The 22,346-nt window shown below is 39.9% G+C and overlaps 1 protein-coding gene across 2 annotated transcripts in view; it reads left to right on the plus strand.

Moving 5' to 3' along the window:
* Kif4a (kinesin family member 4A) overlaps window positions 1-22,346 on the plus strand; it is a 101,968-nt gene that overhangs the window by 64,237 nt on the left and 15,385 nt on the right. For both annotated transcript variants that reach the window (XM_004660978.2, XM_045140679.1), the window contains exons 18-24: window positions 490-600; window positions 3,173-3,256; window positions 4,216-4,329; window positions 11,632-11,784; window positions 11,909-12,009; window positions 18,802-18,931; window positions 21,543-21,713. In XM_004660978.2, coding sequence (XP_004661035.1) covers window positions 490-600; window positions 3,173-3,256; window positions 4,216-4,329; window positions 11,632-11,784; window positions 11,909-12,009; window positions 18,802-18,931; window positions 21,543-21,713 — 864 coding nt within the window. The remainder of the gene's footprint in view (window positions 1-489; window positions 601-3,172; window positions 3,257-4,215; window positions 4,330-11,631; window positions 11,785-11,908; window positions 12,010-18,801; window positions 18,932-21,542; window positions 21,714-22,346) is intronic.

The following is a 22,346-nucleotide window of genomic DNA, read 5'->3' on the forward strand; positions in this document are numbered from 1 at the left end:
TGATTTTCAAGGTATGGTCTCACTCCAGCCTAGGCTGACCTGGAACTCAATATATAGTCTCAGAATGGCCTTAAATTCATGGTGATCCTACTACCTCTGCCTCCCAAGTGCTGAGCTTAAAGGTGATTTCGTTTTTTACACTCAGACTTTTGTTTTGTTTTGAGATAGGGTCTTGCTCTAACCCAGGATGACCTGGGATTCACTATGTAGTTTCAGGGTGGCTTCAAACACTGCAGTCCTCCTACCTCTGAAAGGCATGCGCTCCCATGCCTTACTTTTCCTTTATGAGTATTTATTTGTATACTCTACACTTGGAAACCCTGTGTAAGCAAAGTGAGGGGTATTGCCAGCCTAATCAGAAAATCTGTTGGTTGCCTTCTCAGCTTAGCTGTGGGTTCTCTTTCTTCTTATGGCAAGTCTATGCATCTGCATGTCAGTCTAGAATAAAGTGCAGATGACTAATATTTATACTGATTTTTTTCTTTACAGATGATGAAAAGCCAGCGAGTACAGTTAATGCGTCAAATGAAAGAAGATGCTGAGAAGTTTAGACAGTGGAAGCAACAAAAAGACAAAGAAGTAATCCAGTTGAAAGAACGAGTAAGTTTGGCTGGAGTGATGGCTCAGTGGTTAAGGCACTTGCTTGCAAAACCTAATGGCCTAGGTTTGATTCCCCAATGCCCACATAAAGCTAGATAGACAAAGTGGCATAGGCATCTGGATTTTGTTTGTGTCAGCAGGAGGCCCTGGCTTGTCCAATCTCTCTCTCTCTCTCTCTCTCTCTCTCCTCTTACAAATAAATAAAAGTTAAAAAAAAAAAAACAAAACAGAAGAGCAAGTAACTAAAACTTCTTAGAGGCCTTTCTCTGGGGTAACAATAGTAAAAGTTCAGAAAGTTTCATGAATTGAACAGTTTTTTATTAGACTGTACTATGTGCAAGGTACTATGGGAAATAGAAAGATGAGTAATGTGTGAGCTCTGCCTGTGAAAAAATGCCATGTCTTAAATATGAAGGTAAAACGGGGCATGGTAGTATATGTCTTTAATCCCAGCAGAGGTAGGATCTCTATGAATTTGAGGCCACCCTGGGGCTGTGCCATAAATTCCAGGTCTGCCTGGGTTAGAGTGGGGCCCTACCAAAAAAGAGGGGAGGAGGTAAAACATATGCATGGGTTTAAGAAATATATACATATATAGTTTGAGGGCTAGGGAGATGGCTCAGTGATTAACGGCACTTACCTATAAAGCCTAACAGCTTGGGTTTGATTCCCCAACACCTTCTTAAAGCCAGATGCACAAAGTGGTACATGAGCCTGGAGTTTGTTTGCAAACAAACAAAACAGGGCAAAACAAAAAGAAAAAAACAATGGGGCAAGAGACCCTGGTGTGCCAGTTCGTTATCTTAGTACCTCTCTCTCACTCTCGCGCTCTCATCTGTTTGCAGACGAGAATGATATAAATGATAGTTTTAGAAGTAATATATGAGTTCAGTAAGGTTTTAAGATATACAGTATCAAGAAAATAAATTGTATTTCTTTACATGAAATTAAGAAAACCATCCATTTATAACTCCATTTATAAATCCATTTATAAATAGCAATAAAATACTTAGGAATAAGCTTTGTGAAAGAAGTTTAAGATTTTCATACTGAAGACTATATAGTACATTGAATTAAAGAGCGAAATAAGTGGAAAAGTAGTGTTAATTGCTAGATAGACTTAATTTCTAAAGGTAGACTATCTTTTATCAGGTTTGTCTGCGCAGTTTCAACACAATTCCAATGAAAATTAGAGTGTTAGAGTGTTTGCCTAGCATCCAGGAAGCCCTGAGTTTAATCCCCTGTACTGAAAAAACATTTGGAGTCTATACAGAAATAAATATATAAAATAGCTGACCATGTCATTAAGACTGAATAAGCAACAAGTCAAGCCAGAAGTACTTTAATGGATTAATAAGACAGAGGAGGAGGCAAACAATCAAAGCAGTTAAAATGTATGTTCAACTGAAGCAGGTAATATCTCATAGTATTTCTTGTTAATTTTTTTTTTAATTTTTCAGCAGAGAATTTACATCCAATAGTAACTTGGGTTTGTTCAAATATGAGAAGCCTCTTCTTTAGCTACAGATTGTCTTTATTTTATAGGCAATTGGATATATGATAAATTTCTCTTTTTGTTAGTCAGTAGGTTTCATGATGAATGATCCAATGAGGTTGACAAGAAAAAGAGTATACCAATCTATTTATTGGTGGAACTTAGTTCCAGGTCTGTCAATAACAATCTTTGTGGGCAAGGCTCACTATTAGATGATTTGTAAGGTTACTTCTAGATCTCACATTCTATGGTATTATTTATAATAATTTACTTTAAACTGAGATTTAAATAATTTGAACACAGTAATAAGGTGAGGAAGAGAAGCACCTTCAGTGTGTGTGTGTCTGTGTATAAAATATGATTTCTAGAACTATGAGGTCTTCTGATAAGAGTCTTGAGATAAAGACAGCTCATTTTATTGAATTTAGCCTTACATATCAAGGATATCTTCTCTTTGCCTTTTTAAATTTTTTATTTTATTTATGAGAGAGAGCAAGATAGAATTGGTGCACCAGGGCCTCTGACTACTACAATTGAACTCCGTACACATGTCATCTTGTGCACATGTGCGACCTTGTGCTCATTCATCACCTTGTGCATCTGGCTTACATGGGATCTGGGTTGCCAAACCTGGGTTCTTAAGCTTTGCCGGCAAGCGCCTTCACCTAAGCCATCTCTCCAGCTCTTTGTCTTTTTTTGTTTGTTTGTTTGTTTTTGTTTGTTTGTTTTTCGAGGTAAGGTTTCACTCTAGCCCAGGCTGACCTGGAATTCACTATGGAGTCACAGGGTGGCCTCGAAATCACTGTGATCCTCCTACCTCTGCCTCCAAGTGCTGGGATTAAAGGCGTGCACCACCACGCCCAGCTTGTCTTTTTTTTTTTTTTGAGACAGGGGTCTCACTGTGTAGCCCAGACTGGCCTTGAACTCATGACAGTCTGCCTGCCTCAGTCTCTCAAGTGCTGGGATTACAAACAGGAGCCAACATATGTGAGCATGTCAAGGATAGAAAAACTTTTTTCTCTAAGGTTCTTTTTAACTAGTTGAACATCAATTAAGATCTGACTTTTCTTCTATCAGGACCGTAAGAGGCAATATGAGCTGCTCAAACTTGAAAGAAACTTCCAGAAACAGTCCAATGTGCTCAGACGTAAAACTGAGGAGGTAGGTAAGAAAATCCAGTCTGCTGGGTGAACTGTATTGTCATCTTCAGGATTAAATGATTACAAAGGGTTCCTTTAAAGAGCCAGTGTTCTAGAAAATTACAGTTATCAATATTGACCACTACTTCCTAATTTTTTGAGACATAGCCTCACATAGCCCAGGATGACCTCACATTTCACTTTTCTTAAATTCCTCCTGATCCTACTACGTCTGCTTCCCAAGTGCTAGGTATACAAGCATGTGACATCATGTACAACTGAGTAATTTTGTGATCTTTGCATATGGTGTTGCAGTCAGGTTCACATTGCTGGTAAAAATCACACAACCAAGAGCAGCTTGTGGGGAAAAAAGAGGTTTATTTTGGATTACAGGCTTGAGGGGAAGCTCCATGATGGCAGGGGGAAATGATGGCATGAGCAGAGGGTGGACATCATCCTCTGGCCATCATAAGGTGGATAATAGCAACAGGAGAGTGTGCCAAACACTGGCAAGGGGAAACTGGCTATAACACCCATAAGCCCCGCACCCAAAAATACACCACCTGCAAGAGACTTTAATTTCCAATTGCCATCAGCTACGGAACCTAGCATTCAGATCATCTAAGTTTATGGGGGGCACCTGAATCAAACCACCACATATGGTATGAACTTTTCTACCTGGATCAAAATGGTACTGTTCAAATAAGGAATGTTTTTCTGTAATTGCACTGCTTTCCAAAAAACAGAGTAATATTGATATATGACATTTTTAGGCATTTCTAATATGCAGAATTTTCTTAAAATATATCCCTCCTCTATGCTCTGAAGTAGTAGCTATTCATCAGTTATGTCCATACAGACCTAAAAATCTGGTTCCTATAGGAACTCAAACCTTGAATGTTTTTGTTTACTGATTTACTAAAAATTAGAATGTTCTTATCCTTCAACATGACTATGTGGCATTTTCTTTTCTTAATTTAGGCAGCAGCTGCTAACAAGCGTCTAAAGGATGCTCTACAAAAGCAAAAGGAGGTTGCAGATAAACGGAAAGAGACTCACAGCCGTGAAATGGAAGGCACTGCTGCTCGAATGAAGGTATGGAAAGCTTGAACTGCCATTTTTCTTATGTACACTGAGGATAGTAAAAAATGAGAAATAGCTTTCTTTAGGTTTAGAAGTAAAGGCAACAGAATTTGAAGTTCTACATTACATTATTTTCTAAAAGATATGAATGTCTTTAAAACTATTGCTAAAGATCAAAAATAGAGAAGTCTGGGCTGGAGGGATGGCTTAGCAGTTAAGGCATTTGCCTACAAAGCCAAGGGACCCAGGTTTATTTCCCAGGATCCACATTAGCCAGAAGCACAAGGGGTACATGCATCTGGAGTTTGTTTATAGTGGCTGGAGGCCCTGGCGCGCCCATTCTCTCACACTCTCTCCCTCTTTCTCTGTCAAATAAATAAATATAAATAAAATATTAAAAAATCTATAGAGAGAGGTCTGTCCCCTGCCCCTATTTCAAGTGTACAGCTTGATGAACTTGGAGCTTTGACATGTGTATGTACCCAAGAAATTATCATCAGAATCAAAATAATAGCAATTTATATCATTGCCTAAAACTTTTTTGGCAATCTTTCCTTCTACTTGGTCTACCTCCCTGTTCCCACTCCAGACATTAGTTATCTAGTGTGATGGTTAATATTGATTGTCAACTTGACAAGATCTAAAATCGCCTGGGAGACAAACCTCTTGGCATGTCTGTGAAGCAGTTTATAGATTGAATTAATTGAGATGAGAAGACTCATTTTAACTGTGGGTAGTAACATTCCACTGGGTAGGGTCCTGATCTTAATACAAAAAAGAAAGTTAGCTGAGCAGAAGCATTCTTCACTCTCTACTTCCTGACTAGATGCAGTGTTACCAGCTACCTTACACTCTTCCCTTAAGCTGCTTTTGTCAGGTATTTGATTATACCAACAAGAAAAGTAATTAATATACCTAGAATCCCCAATTATACTTTCAGGTCAGACATGGTGGTATATACATGTACTCTTAGCAGCACTTGGGAGGCTAAGGCAGGAAGATCATGACTTGAAGGCCAGCCTGGTCCACATAGAGTTTGAGGACAGCTTCAACTACATAGCACGACCATGTCTAAAAAGCAAACAATGGCCAGGCATGATGTACACTGTTCATCTCAGCACTCAGGGGGCTGAGGAAGGATTACTATGAGTTCAAGGCCAGCCTTAGACTCCTTTCTGAATTCCTAGGATAGATCAAGATTCTATCTCAAAAAAGCAAAAATAATTATGTATATTGGACTGGGATATGGCTCAGCAGCTAAAGGTGCTTGCTTGCAAAGCCTGCCAGCACTGGGTTCAATTCCCAAGTACCTATATAAAATGCTTGAGAGTCTGAAGTGGAAGGATTGCTGTGAGTTCAAGACCAGCCTGGGCTTGAGTGAGACCCTGCTTTGGGGGAGAGGGGTGGAAGGTGGGAAGGGCAAATGGTAATGAAGATGGTATTATGATCAAATTACATTATGTTCATATATGAAAATTATCATTAAAAAGTTTACATGGAGGGGAAGGAGGGCATTACCATGGGATATTTTTTTTAATTTATTTATTTATTTGAGAACGATAGACAGAGAGAGAGAAAGACAGATAGAGGGAGAGAGAGAGAATGGGCGCGCCAGGGCTTCCAGCCTCTGCAAAGGAACTCCAGACGCGTGTGCCCCCTTGTGCATCTGGCTAACGTGGGACCTGGGCAACCGAGCCTCGAACCAGGGTCCTTAGGCTTCACAGGCAAGCGCTTAGCCACTAAGCCATCTCTCCAGCCCAGGATATTTTTTATAGTCATGGAAGTTGTTAATAAAATAATAACAACAACAGTAATAATAATAAAATAGTTTACCTAGGGGCTTTCCCATTTCAAGCAACTCTGCTCCTGCCTCCTCTTGAGCAGGAGCTCTGTATTCTTTTCTTCTGTTAAGCTCTAAAAGACACCAATCTGGGCCAGGGAGATAGCACAGTGGTTAAAAGTGCTTGCTTGTACAAAGCCTGCCCGCCCAAGTTCATTGCCACAGTACCCATGTAAAGCAAGATGCACAGGGTGGTCCATGTATCTAAACTTCATTTGTAGTGGCAAGGCACTTTGATATACCCATTCATATTCTTTCTATCTTCTATCTTTCTCTCTCTCTATCAACTAGCAAATAAAGAAAAAAGTTTACATGTAGGTTACTGCTTAACTAATTTCACTTGAGTAAATACCTGGGAGTAGGACTGCTGGGTCACATGACAAGTACATATTTACCATACATATGCATATACCACACATATACACCACTGCATACTATGCACATGCAAAAAAAAAAAAAAACCTACAGAATTAAAAAAAGAAAAAAGGCTGGAGAGATGGCTTAGTAGTTAAGGTGCTTGTCTGCAAAGCCAAAGGACCCAGGTTCAATTTCCCAGGACCCATGTAAGCCAGATGTACAAGGGGCACATGTGTCTGGAGTTGTTTGCAGCGGCTAGAGGCCCTGGCACTTCCATTCTGTCTCTATCTGCCTCTTTAATTTTCTCTCTTTCTCAAATAATTAAATAAATAAAATATTTTTTTAAGTTAAATGCCAAGTAAGCAGAAGTAAGGAAATAATAAAGCCCAGGATAGAAATTAATGAGATGGATTTTACTTTAATTCTTATGGTGTACCCCTGTAATCCCAGCAATTGGGAGGCTGAGGTAGAAGGATCACAAAGTGGAGGCAGAACCTGAATAGTTTGACCCTATCTCAACAAATTAGGCATACTTTGGGGCACTGTCCTCCTGACATGAACCTACTGGTTCATTCATGACCCCACAGGGGTTACCTATACTCCCACAAGAACAGCACACTTCTGAACTCATCAGTATTTCAACATGGAAGACAGAGGAGAACAAAAGGAACAACACAACAAAACAGCAAGGACTACATTGAAAGAGTAGCATCGTCATGTTATGGGGCAGGAGGATGGGGGAGAGGAGACAAAAGAGAATATTGGGATGGGCACCATCAAATGATTGTATGTTTATATATTAAAGCTCTCAATTAAAAAATTTTAAAATAAATGAAAGCTGTGATGAAATATACATAATGTCAAATTTACCTTTTTAAACTTTTTATTGATAATATATAAATATATATATAAAATCAAAATCTCCCACTGTCTTCCTTTGTTGCCACCCCCTGTCCCCTATCCCATTCACTGAAACTTTCCAATTCCTGTTCTTTTTTTAAATATATTTTTATTTATTTATTTGACAGAGAAAAAGGGGGAGAGAGAGAGAGAATGGGCACACTAGGGCCTCTAGCCACTGCAAATGAGCTCCAGACACATGCACCCCGTTGTGCATCTGGCTAATGTGGGTCCTGGGGAATCAAACCAGGGTCCTTTGGCTTTGCAGACAAATGCCTTAACCACTAAGCCATCTCTCCAGCCCAATTCCTGTTCTTTTTGATGTCATCATTTTTTCCTCCTATTATGCAAGTCTTGTGTAGGTAGTGTCAGCCACTGTGAGGTCATGAATTATCAAGGCCACTTCATATCTAGAAGACAGTATAGTATTGTAAGCAGTCCTCCCCTTCCCTTGTCTCTTACATTCTTTCTACCACCTCTTCTACAATGGCTCCTGAGCCTTGGAAGGTATGATGGAGATGTCTCATTTAGTGCTGAACACTCAACAGTCACATCTTCTCAGCACTATGGTGAGTTTTAAGTCTCCCCAGTGGTCACTGCCATCTGAAAAGAGAAGCTTCTGTAACCAGAAGTGAGAGTAGCATTAATGTATGGGCATAAACCTAACTATTTAGAGGAGTATAATGTATCCATTTCTCTAAACAACAGTAGTTGTTTCCCACCTAGGGCTAGGCCTTATGACCTCCCCAGCCATAGACTTAAAGTAGATTTTTTAGTACCAGGCAGGAATTCCCTCTCATGAAGTAGGCCTCAAGTCCAGTCAGAAAGCAGATAGTTGGTTTCTCCCATAACAGACATGCCACCATTGCAACAGTTGGTGTATTTGGCCTGACTGCCCAGCCACAAGGCCACTGCTGATTAAGACCATTGATGACTTCTCTCCAAACAGGCTGCACAGGTCTTTTCAGCTTCATGTCAGCTAGTCATGTCATGAAGGAGGTTTTCAGCTCAGTTCCAGCTTGATTTTTCAGTGTCCTACAGCCCAAACATGTGATATTTACTTTTCTGTTTTTTTGACACAGAGTCTTGCTGTACCCTAGGCCACTTACTCCATAGCCCTGGTTGGCCTTAAACTCATAGTAATCCTGCTGCCTTAGCTTCTCAAATGCTGGGATTAAAGGTGTGACGCACCATGCCCAACAACTTGCCATCTGAACTATCTGTAAACCATGAGTTGGTTCTTTGATAAAGCCTATGGCTTTCCTGATCAGGAAAAAGGAGAAAAACAAACAAAATATAATTAACAGAAGTGAGATAAATAGCATCACTTACTTTTTTACATATTATAAGGATAATAAGGAATATGATGAATGCCTTCATGCCCATACATTTGACAATTTAGCTGAATTGGACAACTTTCTTGAAATAAACAACTTACTAAAGCTCACTGAAAAAGAGACATGTAACCTTAAATAACCTAAGATAAATTTCGAAGTTAAATCTAGTTAACAGCCTTGCTTTCTTTTTTTTTTCCGCTTTTATTTTTTTTAATTTTTATTAGCATTTTCCATGATTATAAAAAAATATTCCATGTTAATTCCCTCCCTCCCCCCCCCAAACTTTCCCCTTTGATTTTTTTTTTTTTTTTTAATGCAAGCCAGGTGTAGTGCTGCACACCTTTAATCCCAACACTCAGGAGGCAGAGGTAGGAGAATCACCATGAGTTTGAGGCTACCCTGAGACTACATAGTGAATTCCAGGTCAGCCTGAACTAGAGTGAAACCCTACCTTGAAAAGCCAAAAAGAAGGAAAAAAAAGGAAAATTAAAAAAGCAAGGCCTGGATGGCTCAGTTGTTAAGGCATTTGGCTGTAAAGCTTAATGACCTGTTCCAGTACCCATGTAAATCCGGATCCAGATGCACAAAGTACCGAATACATCTGAATCTCATTTGCAGTGGCTAGAGGCCCTGGTGTGCCTGTTTTCTCCTTCTCCCCCTACCCTCGCAAATATTTTTTGTTTGTTTGTTTGTTTTGAGGTAGTGTCTAACTCTACCTCAGGCTGACCTGTAATTCACTATTTAGTTTCAGGGTGGCCTTGAACTCACAACAATCTTCCTACCTCTGCCTCTCAAGTACTAGGATTAAAGGCATATGCCACCATGCTCGGCAAATGTCAGATTTTTTTTTTAAAATATGTTATTTATTTATTTATTTATTTATTTGAGAGAGAGAGATGCAGATAGAGAGAATGGGCACACCAGAGCCTCTAGCCACTGCAAGTGAACTCCAGATGCATGTACCCCCTTGTGCATCTGGCTTATGTGGGTCCTATGGAATTGAACCAGGGTCCTTAGGCTTCACAGGCAAACACCTTAACTGCTAAGCCATTTCCTCTGCCCCAAATGTCAGATGTTTAACAATATTAATTCTACACAAAGTTTACTAGACAATTGAGTCAAAAGGACCACTTCTCATCTCAGTTATGAGGGCAGCGTTACTTTTATATCTAAACCAAATAAGCCAGGCATGGCGGCACACTCCTTTAGTCCCAGAACTTGGGAGGCAGAGATAGTGGATTGCCATGAGTTTAAGGACACCTTGAGACAAATAGTGATTTCCAGGCCTGCCTGGGCTAGAGTGAGACACTGGGGGGGGGGGGGGGCAGACAGGACAAAAAACAACAACAACGACAACAAAATAAGTGTGAGCAGAGAGAGAGAGGGGGAGGGAGAGAGACAATGGGCATATCAGCATATCAGAGCCTTTTGCTTTTGTAAACAAACTTCTGATGCATATCACTTTGTATATCTGGGTACTTGAGATTGAACCTGAGCCTACAGGATTTTCAAACAAGCACTACTTACTTGATATTAATATAGATACTCCAGCTTTCTTGTTTTGTTTGTCTGGTTGGTTGATTGGTTGGTTTTTTTGAGGTACAGTCTTGCTGTAGTCCAGGCTCACCTGGAATTCACTATGTAGCCTCAGGGTAGCCTCAAACTCACAGTGATCCTCTTACCTCTGCCTCCCTAGTGCTGGGATTAAAGGTGTGCACCACCATGTCCTGCTCCAGCTATCTTTTATTATACGAAATCTTTTTAGAAATTTTTTGACATGTGCACTCATGCGTGTATGTGTATATTGGCATACCATTTGCTGCTGCAAATGAATACCTGCCTGTCTTTGTGTGGGTGGCTGGGAAATTGAACCCAAGCTAACTGGATTTGTAGGCTAGTGCCTTTAACTGCTGAGCCATCTCCCCAGGTCCAGTACGTTATATCTTCATCAAAATCAGAAATGTCGGGCTGGGGAGATGGCTTGGCAGTTAAGCGCTTACCTGTCAAGCCTAAGGACCCCAGTTCAAGGCTCAATTCCCCAGGACCCACGTTAGCCAGATACACAAAGGGCGCATGCATCTGGAGGTCCTTTGCAGTGGCTAGAAGCCCTGGCATGCCCGTTCTCTATCTATGTATCTGCCTCTTTCTCTGTCTGTCGCTCTCAAATAAACAAATAAAAAACAAAAAAAAATTTAAAAAATCAGAAATGTCCTCAGAAACGATTACTGTTATATTGTTATTGTTATGCTTGTTTGTTTGCTTTCTGTCTTTCATACTGGGGCTAGGATCCATAGCCTTGTGCATATATACTCCTGCACTACTATTGAGCTATATCCCCAGCCCTCAAGGTTACTGTTTTTTTAAAAAATATTTTATTTACTAACTTGCAAGAGACAGAGAGTGAATATGGGTATACCAGGGCGTCCTGCTGCTACAAACTCTAGATACATGCACCACTTTGTGCATCTGGCTTTACATGGGTACTGTAGAATCAAACCCAAGTAATCAGGCTTTGCAAGCAAGCACCATCTCTAGCCCATTGTTACTGTTTAAAAGTCAACTTAGTGAATTAAATTTTTCTATATATTTTTTCTGTAATTTTTATAAGGTGGTTAATTAAAAAAGGATATTAATTAAAAGCAAAGAACAAATGTTATAAAGTCAAGACAGGATATTTGGAGACAGGTTTTCTGTGGAAAGCCTATTTCTTGTGATTTTTAGATATTTTTGATAAAGGCATTTAGAGAAGTTCTGGCATTTTTTTGGTGAGTATAGATAAAAGTGAAAATCTCACTTCTAGTTACATGAGCTGTAGTTCAAGTGATATTAAGTTTAGCTGAACCTGGCCCATGGACTCATCCCCAGTGATTTCTCTTCTAGAATTGGCTTGGAAATGAAATTGAGGTTATGGTCAGTACTGAGGAAGCAAAACGCCATCTTAATGACCTTCTTGAAGATAGAAAGATCCTGGCTCAGGATGTGGCTCAACTCAAAGAAAAAGAATCAGGAGAGAATCCACCTCCTAAACTCCGAGTAAGTGCTCCTGTGAGGGGGGGAAAAAGAGGCTGTAAATACAAAGACTGAATTTCCTGGAGATCCTTACCGCTTTGGAAGATTACTTTCCTTTGAACACTCTGCCCACTATTGTTCTTTACAGAGGCGCACATTCTCACGTGATGAAATGCGTGGTCAAATTTCAGACTCAGAGGATTCTATTACAAAGCAGATTGAAAGCCTAGAGACTGAAATGGAACTCAGGTAATGGGGCATGAAAATTTATGCCATGAATCCAAAATTGAGTCTATCAATCCAATAATTGAAAACCTTTTTTTTTTTTTCAAAAGCTTTGTAAAGGTAGAAAAACAAAGTAACAATATTTTGAGCCAGATATTGTACCATACATGTTAGATACATTTCTCATTTAGTTTTTGTTTGTTTGGTTGGTTGGTTGGTGTTTTGATGTAGGGTCTCATCTCTAGCCCAGGCTGACTTGGAATTCACTATGTAGTCGCAGGCTGGTCTTGAACTCACATCAATCCTCCTACTGCTGCCTCCTGAGTGCTAGGATTAAAGGTGTGTACCACCATGCCCAACCCATTGAGTTCTTTTGATACCCTGTAAGGTAGGTGCTCTTCTCACTTTAGAAATATACAATAAATAGGAATAGTAATAAATATGCCAGCAGTGTTAACTAGACAATAAAAAACAGGGTTCAGACTCAAACATACTTTTTTAAAAATTTTTTTTATTAAGAATTTTTTTTAATTAATTAATTATTTATTTGAGAGCGACATACACAGAGAGAAAGACAGAGGGAGAGAGAGGGAATAGGCGCACCAGGGCTTCCAGCCTCTGCAAACAAACTCCAGATGCGTGCGCCCCCTTGTGCATCTGGCTAACGTGGGACCTGGGGAACCGAGCCTCGAACCGGAGTTCTTAGGCTTCACAGGCAAGCGCTTAACCACTAAGCCATCTCTCCAGCCCTCAAACACACTTTTATATAATTTAAAAGTACATACCCCTTACCATTCACTATAATTCTTTTTTCTTATGTAAAAATTTGTATTTGTATTTGTTGCTTCCCACAAATAGTTTTGAATGTATGACATTAATTTCTGTGATTAGCAAGAAAGTGTTAATTAGGGGGAAATGTTAACATGAACAATGGGATTTTTTCTTTTCACAATTTTTTTTTAAATTTTTTATTTATTTATTTGAGAGCAACAGACATAGAGAGAAAGACAGATAGAGGGAGAGAGAGAATGGGCGCGCCAGGGCTTCCAGCCTCTGCAAACGAACTCCAGACGTGTGCGCCCCCTTGTGCATCTGGCTAACGTGGGACCTGGAGAATCGAGCCTCGAACCGGGGTCCTTAGGCTTCACAGGCAAGCGCTTAACTGCTAAACCATCTCTCCAGCCCTTCTTTTCACAATTTTTATTAGCATTTTCCATAATTAGAAAAAATATCCCATGGTAATACCCCCCCGCACTTTCCCCTTTGAAATTCCATTCTTCATCATATTTCCTCCCCATCTCAATCATTGTACTTACATATATACAATACCAACCTATTAAGTACCCTCCTCCCTTCCTTTCTCTTCACTATAATTTTTTTGTTTGTTTGTTTTTGTTTTTGTTTTTCGAGGTAGGGTCTCACTCTAGCCCAGGCTGACCTGGAATTCACTATGGAGTCTCAGGGTGGCCTTGAACTCACGGTGATCCTCCTACCTCTGCCTCCCGAGTGCTGGGATTAAAGGCATGCGCCACCACGCCCGGCTTTCCACTATAATTTTTAATAGCATCTCTAATTGTAAAAGAAAAAAACAGTAAAAATTTGAGAACACCCCAAGAAATGATCACAGAAGAGCAACAACACAAAAGGAAACTTTAGATTATCAACAAAATAGGTATACTCAAATAAGATGTGTAAGTAATTTTGTGCAACAAATGAGTAATTAGTAATTTAAATGTAAACTGCACATCTGGCATATTAAAAGTTCTTATTTACTGGCTGTTTTTCTTCCATCCCAGGTTTAAACCAGAAATTTTGTTGTATTGCTTCTCTAACTGTTGTTACTGTCTTTTAAGCAGTTGTGAAATCTGGAAGGAACTTTGAGAATGATTCTATAATATCTTAGGGTAATGCCACTTTATTACCCAGAAGACCTTGGAAATTATTTAATTTGGTTTGGGCAATACTTGTTAGCTGTTTATCTTTGGATACATCTTAAGTCACTCGATATTAAAGTTCTTCCTTTATGCTATTGTGAATGCAGTGTGTGTGTGTGTGTGTGTGTGTGTGTGTGTGTGTGTGTGTGTGTATGGGGGGAGTGAGGTAGGGTCTCACTTTAGCTCAGGCTGACCTCAAACTCTGTAGTCCCAGGGTTGCCTTGAACTCAGGGTGATCCTCCTATCTCTGCCTCCTGAATGCTGCAATTAAAGGTTTAGGCTACCATACCTAGCAAAGAAATTCTTTTTTTCCCAGCTTTTGTAAAACAGATCTCACTATAGCCCAAAGTGACCTGGAATTCACTCTGAAGCCCCTGAATGGCCAGCAACTCATGGTGATCCTGCTTCATCAGCCTCCCCAGTGCAAGGATTAAAGGCATGTGCCACCTCACCCCACTGCAATTAGTATATACAGGAAGAATAAATGCCATTATCCTTCCTGTCAAGTAGAAATAGTATAATGACTCACAGTGTTCTCAAAATGTGATCTGCAGATCCCTGACAGTGTCCAAGACTGTAATAAAGGTTCTCATTTTGCAACAAATATTTCCATAACAATACTATTGTGGTATCTGCCATTTTTACTTTATTGACATTTGTAGTGATAATGCTAAATCAATATTAGACAAAACTGATGTCACTCTAGGCTGAATGAAACTACCTGAACTAATAGTCATTGTTCTGTCAGTTTCAGATATTTTTACTTGAGTGATTTAGATAAAGCTGCATAATTTGTTAATTTTATTAAATACTCAATCTTGTGTTTATGTCTTTATAATAACCAATGTGATAAAATAGAAAGGACATATGAACAGCTTCTGAATATGATGGATGTTTCAAGAAAAGCACTGTCATTGTTTGGCCGGGCATGGTGGCACACACCTTTAATCCCAGCACTCAGGAGGCAGAGGTAGGAGGATCTCCGTGAGTTCAAGACCACCCTGAGACTATAGTGAATTCCAGGTCAGCCTGAGCTAGAGTGAGACCCTACCTCGAAAAACCAAAAAAAAAAAAAAAAAGAAAGAAAGAAAAGCACTGTCATTGTTTGATGTGTGAGTTAAACAGGCCTCCTTTTCATGGAACATCATTTTTATTTGAAAGAATGATTGACGAATTGGTTATTATCTGAATAACCACTATCAATTTAAGATATCAGTCTTCACAGAAATACTCTCAAAAGCAAGCAGAGTGAAGCCTGGCATGATGGTGCATGCCTTTAATCTCAGCACTTAGGAGGCTGAGGTAGGAGGATCACCATGAGTTTGAGGCCAGCCTGAAGCTACAGAGGGAGTTCCAGGTCAGCCTGGCCTGGAGTGAGACCCTGCCTTTGGGGGGGGGGGGGGAAGGTCAGCAAAGTGAACTTATTGCTTTATGGAAAACAGCTGATAAAATTTGAACTTTGGAGGCAAGTTCTTATTGGCAACCAAAAGCAGGCCAGTAGTGTTACTAACACTGAGTGTGTGTGCATGTCTGTGCAATTTCATATGTGTATAGGCGCATCTGTCTGTGCTGGTGTGAATGTGCATATATGTGGGATCAGTGTTTGATGTCAGGTGTTTTCCTCAGTTACTCTTTGCCTTATTCTTTTCTCACTAAACCTGGAGCTCACCTACTCAGCTAGACTAGTAAGCTAATGAGCCCAAGGAATTCCCTGTCTCCACATCCCCAGCACTAGGATTACAGGACATATGTCCAGTATTTTTTTTTTCTTGTTTGTTTTTTTGTTTTTTCAAGGTAGGGTCTCACCCTAGCCCAGGCTGACCTGGAATTCACTATGGAGTCTCAAGGTGGCCTCAAACTCACAGCGATCCTCCTACCTCTGCCACCCGAGGGCTGGGATTAAAGGCGTGCGCCACCACGCCCGGCATGTCCAGTATTTTTAATGTGGGTGCTGAGGATCTGAACTCAGGACCTCATGCTTTTTGACAAGTACTTGACCCACTAAGCAATCTCTCCAGCCCCATTGTTATGATTTTGATTTTTCTTCCAAGGCTAGGGATCAAACTTGGGGTCTTACTTGGGCTAGGCAAGGATTCACCACTGAGCAATACCCCTTTTTAAAACCATATATCCATATGAGGCCAGATTGTCTTCTTTTACATCAGCTGGAACAAGATGTCACAAACGATTGATTGCAGAGGGAGATGTGAGATTCCATCTGTCTCCTATTAAGCCAGATATAAAGATTTGCACAGATGTAAAATAATCCCACTTTTCTCACTAAAGCATTCTTATTTTGGAAATTGTAGTTATTTTTTTTATAAAATATATATATAATGGATATTTAATTTTTTGTGTGGTGTGCATATGTGGTGTATGGGACGGAAATTGACCCAGGTGTCTTCCTCAATCACTTTCCATTTCATTTTACTGAGGCAGAGTCTTTCACTTGAAGCCAGAGCTCACCAATTGGGCTAGTCTAGATAGCTAGTTTGCCCCAGGGATTCCATATTTCTACCTCCCACGCATCCAGGAGTACCTGGCACTTACTTGGATGCTGGGGATCTATACTCTGGTACTCGTACTTGTGGAGCAAGAGCTTTATCCATTGAACCATCTTCCTAGCCTTGGAGCTTTAAGTTTTAAATGAATTAGTATTCTTTTTTCAATTCTGATTGATAATACTATAATATCCGCAATATAACATGTGAAGAAAATTTACTGCGGGACCTCAGTAATGTTTCAAAAATATAAAGGAGTCCTGAGACCACAAAATTTGAGAACCACTGTCTTAGATTACTTTTGTATCCATGTTCCTTATAGGTATTTATACCATGTGTTAAACACATGCTGATATTCCCCCTCATACTAGACACGCAAACTTGAGAAGGAACTTATTAATATAACTAGAATATTGTATAAACTTTGGTTTAGAAACCATACTTGATAAGAAGTCCTGGAAGCTACAGTAAGACTATCTAGTATCAGAAACTCTCTGGTCTTATGATAACAACTTCAAGATAACCTCTCACCACCCTAGCTATAGATGTCAGTTTGATATCTGAATCTGCAAAGAGTAGCCACCTGTTTGTTCTTTTGAAATTTTCTTTTAGGTGTCCAACTTGAATCTTATCTTTGCGTGGATGAGTCAATATATTACAGTCGGCATTTTGTGACTTCAAGAAAAAGTCATATTCTAGTTAATCCAGTGCAAAAAAAGCCTTATTATAAGAAATCTTTCCAAGTCCAACTATGTATGTCCCATGTATTTCAACCAGTATTCAGTAAATTAAAACCATTTTAATATCGGGGGGAGTACCTTTTTACAGGCTTTGATATGCCATGTAAAATTCTAATGTAATGATTCATTATTTTAGCAATAATTATTTTTTTATAATTAACAATTTCCATGATTGTAAACAATATCCCATGGTAATTCCCTCCCTCCCCCAACATTCCCCTTTGAAACTCTACTCCATCGTATTCCATCCGCCTCTCAATCAGTCTTGTATTTTGAGGTCATCTTTTCCTCCTGTTATGATGGTGTTGTGTAAGTAGTGTCAGCTGTTCTGAGGCCATAGATACCCAGGCCATTTTGTGTCTGGAGGAGCACATTGTAAGGAGTCCTACCCTTCCTTTGGCTCTTACATTCTTTCCACCACCTATTCCACAATGGACCCTGTACCTTGGAATGTGTGATAGAGATATTACAGTGCTGAGCACTCCTCTGTCATTTCTTTTTAGCACCATGATGCCTTCTGAGTTATCCCAAGGTCACTGCCATCTGAAAAGAGAAAGTTCTCTAATGAAAAAGTGAGAATAGCATTAATATATGGGTATAAACATTAAGAGAAGTGATTATTGGGCAGTTTGATGAGTGAGGTAACCCAGGCCCAGAAAGCCAAGCATCACATGTTCTCTCTCATATGTGGTTCCCAGCTACAAATGATTGGAATTCTGTGTGAGCAGGAAGAAAACTCAGTAGCAAAGGCCAGTAAGGTAGAAAGGAGATATAAAGGGGATAGAAAGGAAAGGAGAGTGGGGGGCTTAGTAGGATGGTATTGTATATATGTAAGTAGAAGAACAGATTAATGGGGACAAAAAGGCCCAAATGATGTGAGGGAAAGAGATTGAGTAAAGGAAAGGTGGAGGGAGGGCTAATCAAAATCTAAGAGGATATAAATAAATCATATGGAAACCTCCTTTTTTGGACAATGGAACACTCAAGAGCCATAGATTGTTACTAGAAAATTTTCATTGCCAGGGATTAGATCCCTTCCAGTGAGTTGTTGGCCAGGGAGGTTCCTGATGTCCCCAAAACATTACAGGCCATTGCCGAGGACCTTGGTTTCCCACCAGGAATAGATGGTAAGACCCTATTGCTAAAGACTCCACATGCTTGGGCTGCAAGTTCACTGAGAAATCCTGCTGGAGTTGAGCTGAAAACCTCTTCCATGTAGACCAGCTGATAGAAAGATGGAAGAAGCCATTCTGCATGCAGTTCAATGGAAGAGGGAGAAATCACCAGTAACAATACTCAACAGTGGACACTACGAGCCTTGTATTTGGCAAGCCAGGCTAAATGCGCCAATGAGTGCAATAATGGCACATCTGTTGTGGGGGAAACCAGTTGCCCTCTAATTGTACTGGAGACCCACTCTGTAGGAGGGAATACATCCCTGATACTGAAAACCTACAACAGTGGTAGTCATGAGCCCTAGGGGTGTAATGTCTGCTACTGTCTGGCTAAATGTATATGTTTTAGCAATAATTTAACTGTTAGTTTTATCCATAAAGTTCTGTGAAGTTTCTACTCAGAGTGCTTCCCTCTGTCCTTGGTATTGAGACTGCTCACTTAAATCTCACTGTTCTCTCACTGAAGGAGTGCTCAGATTGCTGACCTACAGCAAAAGCTCCTGGATGCAGAAAGTGAAGACCGGCCAAAACAACGCTGGGAGAATATTGCTACAATACTGGAAGCCAAATGTGCCATAAAATACTTAATTGGAGAGGTAAAATTGTCCTAACAATAATTAGGTGATCTGGCTGGGTATGTCTTAGTGTTGTTGCCACTTTTCCTGGTAGTAACCCAAGTGACAATAATGTCACAGAATTTAATGGGTAAAGGTTGGTTATAAACAAGTGAAAGCCAGTTACATACAAAACACTATCAGGGCTGGAGAGATGGCTTAGCGGTTAAGTGCTTGCCTGTGAAGCCTAAGTATCCCAGTTCAAGGCTCGGTTCCCCAGGTCCCACGTTAGCCAGATGCACAAGGGGGCGCACACGTCTGGAGTTCGTTTGCAGAGGCTAGAGGCTGGAAGCTCTGGCGCGCCCATTCTCTCTCTCTCCCTCTATCTGTCTTTATCTCTGTGTCTGTCGCTCTCAAATAAATAAATAATTAATAAAAAAACCACTATCAATTGATACTCCTCATGCCTTGCATTTTTAAATACTCAATAGGGTTAGCTGTTGTTAATAGAAAAAGATCAGAGTGCCATAGTAGACTACCAATTAAATATAAACTGTTTTATCACCTTATAAAACATCTATGAGATATGTATTCAAACAGTTCACTTTTGGGCTAGGGAAATGGCTTAGCAGTTAAGGCGTTTGCCTATGAAACCTAAGGACCCCTGTTCAATTCCCCAGGACCCACATAAGCCATATGCACAGGGGGCATATGTGTCTGGAGTTCGTTTGAAGTGGCTGAAGGCCCTGATGTGCCCATTCTCTCTTTCTCTCTGCCTCTTCCTCTTTCTCTCTCTCTCTCTCTCTCTCTCTTTCAAGTAACTAAAGAAATAAAAAAATATATATTTTAACTTTTTTTTTGAGGTAAGGTCTCGCTTTAGCCCAGGCTGACCTGGAATTCACTATATAGTCTCAAGCTTTCCTTGAACTCACAGCAATCATCCGACATCTACCTCCCAAGTGTTGGGATTAAAGGTGTGCACCACCACACCCTAGCTTAAAAAGTCTATTTTAATTTTTTTAAATATTTATTTATTTATTTATTTAAGAGAGAAAAGGGGAAAATGGGCACGCTAGAGCCTCTAGCCACTGCAGACGAACTCGAGCCACCTTGTGCATCTGACTTTACATGGGTACTGGGAAATTGAATCTGTTCTTTGGCTTTGCCAGGAAGCACCTTAACCACTGGGAAATCTCTCCAGTCACCAAAATTCTAGACACATTCTCAAAGAGAAAACTTAATCATTTGGCACATAAAGATTGATTTTAAGGAAAATTTTCTTCTGTTGCCTTAAATAATATATCATGTTACACAAAAGGAATAATAGTTGATCTGCATTGATTGCGGCATTTTTCATTCAAGACAAGCATACAATCTGAATCTATAAACTTAAGCAGTGTTATCCTTTATACATTTTTGCACAGGATTAGCAGATTTATTCTACTAAGAAATCCTAATTAGTATTATGGTTTATTGTCTCTAATTATGGAAGTTTTCAATATAAAATATTTTTTAAAAATAAATCTTTATAAGTCTTGTGAATACTGGTATTTATGATGCCCACAATCTAGGCCAGTAGTGAATATAAAAATAGCCCATCTTAAAAAAAAGAAAAAAAATGCCGGGCATGGCGGCACGCCTTTAATTCCAGCACTTAGGAGGCAGAGATAGTAGGATCGTCGTGAGATTGAGGCCACCCTGAGACTACATAGTTAATTCCAGGTCAGCCTGAGCCAGAGTGACACCCTACCTCGTGGGGGGGGGGGAAGCCCAGCACAGGATATCAATCTTGCCCATAGATCCTGATCTGCAATCAATTTCAGGAAATGTATCTACAAGTTCTGACATGTGAACAACATTCTGGGACATATTGGCTAAAAGGGTGTGTGCTGTTGATTTCTTTTAAAATTAAAGAGCTCCCTAAATTTTTAGCATTTTGGTGTTTTCAAATACTGCTATGTTTATACTTGGCTTGAGAAAGGGTAGCAGGTAAAAATGACTTTAGTATAAGTGGCTTCTATCCTCAAGATATATGCCTCTGACAAAAGATTCGTGGCCTAGGAACAGAGCAGTAGAATTGTTTGAATTCAATGTTAGAATCCATATGGCATGAAAAAATAATATGAATGGAGTTCTACTCAGCAGTAAAGAAAAATGAAGTTATGAAATTTGCAGAAAAATGGATGGATCTGGAAAGGATTATACTAAGTGAGGTAACCTAGGCCCAGAAAGCCAAGCGCCACATGTTCTCCCTCATATGTGGATCCTAGCTACAGATGATTGGGCTTCTGCCTGAGAAGGAAAATACTTACTAGTAGAGGCCATTAAGTTAAAAAGGAGATATAAAGGGAAGAGAAAGGAAGGGAGGAGGGTACTTAATAGGTTGGTATTGTATATATGTAAGTACAATGATTGAGATGGGGAGGTGATATGATGGAGAATGGAATTTCAAAGGGGAAAGTTGGGGGGGTATTACCATGGGATATTTTTTTTATAGTCATGGAAAATGTTAATGAAAATTTTAAAAGAGATAATATGGATGTGGATATGGAAGAACTTCTCAAACCATTTAAAAAAATCAAATATCTTTCTGCCTGATAGATGTGGGAAGATTGGCCTTTCTCTAAATACAGTGATCTTTTATCCCCTTTAGTTGGTCTCCTCCAAAATCCAGGTGAGCAAGCTAGAAAGCAGCCTGAAGCAGAATAAGGCCAGCTGTGCTGACATGCAGAAGATGCTGTTTGAGGAACGAAATCATTTTGCTGAGATAGAGACAGAATTAAAAGCTGAGCTGGTCAGAGTGGAGCAACAACATCAAGAAAAGGTAAGTTTTAGTGAAGCATAAGCTGTCACTGGCTTTTACTGTTTGTTTATATAAGGAAAGGGGGGTGATCTAGGCATGGTGGTTCATGCATATAATCCCAGCACTTTGGAAGGTTGAGGAAGAAAGATTGTCTCAAGTTCAAGGCCAGCCTGGGTTATATTGTAAATCTAAGTCCAGCCTGGAGTACATAGTGAGGTACTTTCTCAACAAAAAAAAAAAAAAAAAGCAAACCTAGGAAATGATGTTTTCTTTAAACAGCTATGAGAGGCTGGGAATATGGCTCAGTGGTTGAAGGTGCTTGCTTGCAAAGCCTGCTAGTTTAGGTTCAATTCCCCAATACCTACATAAAGCCAGGTGCACACAGTGGCACATGGATCTGGAGTTTGTTTGCAGTGGCTGGAGGTCCTGGTGTGCCATTCATTCACTACTCATAAATAAATAAAAATATTTTTTTAAAAAAAGCTATGTAGTCTTTTTAAGCCGGGTGTGGTAGCACATGCCAGCACTCAGGAGGCAGAGATAGGAGGATCACTGTGAGTTCAAGGCCACCCTTGAGACTACACAGTGAAATTCAGGTCAGCCTGGGCTAGAGTGAGACCTATACCTTGTAAAACCAAGCAAACAAACAAACAA

Source organism: Jaculus jaculus, chromosome X (assembly GCF_020740685.1).
Source record: "Jaculus jaculus isolate mJacJac1 chromosome X, mJacJac1.mat.Y.cur, whole genome shotgun sequence".
NCBI lineage: Eukaryota > Metazoa > Chordata > Mammalia > Rodentia > Dipodidae > Jaculus > Jaculus jaculus.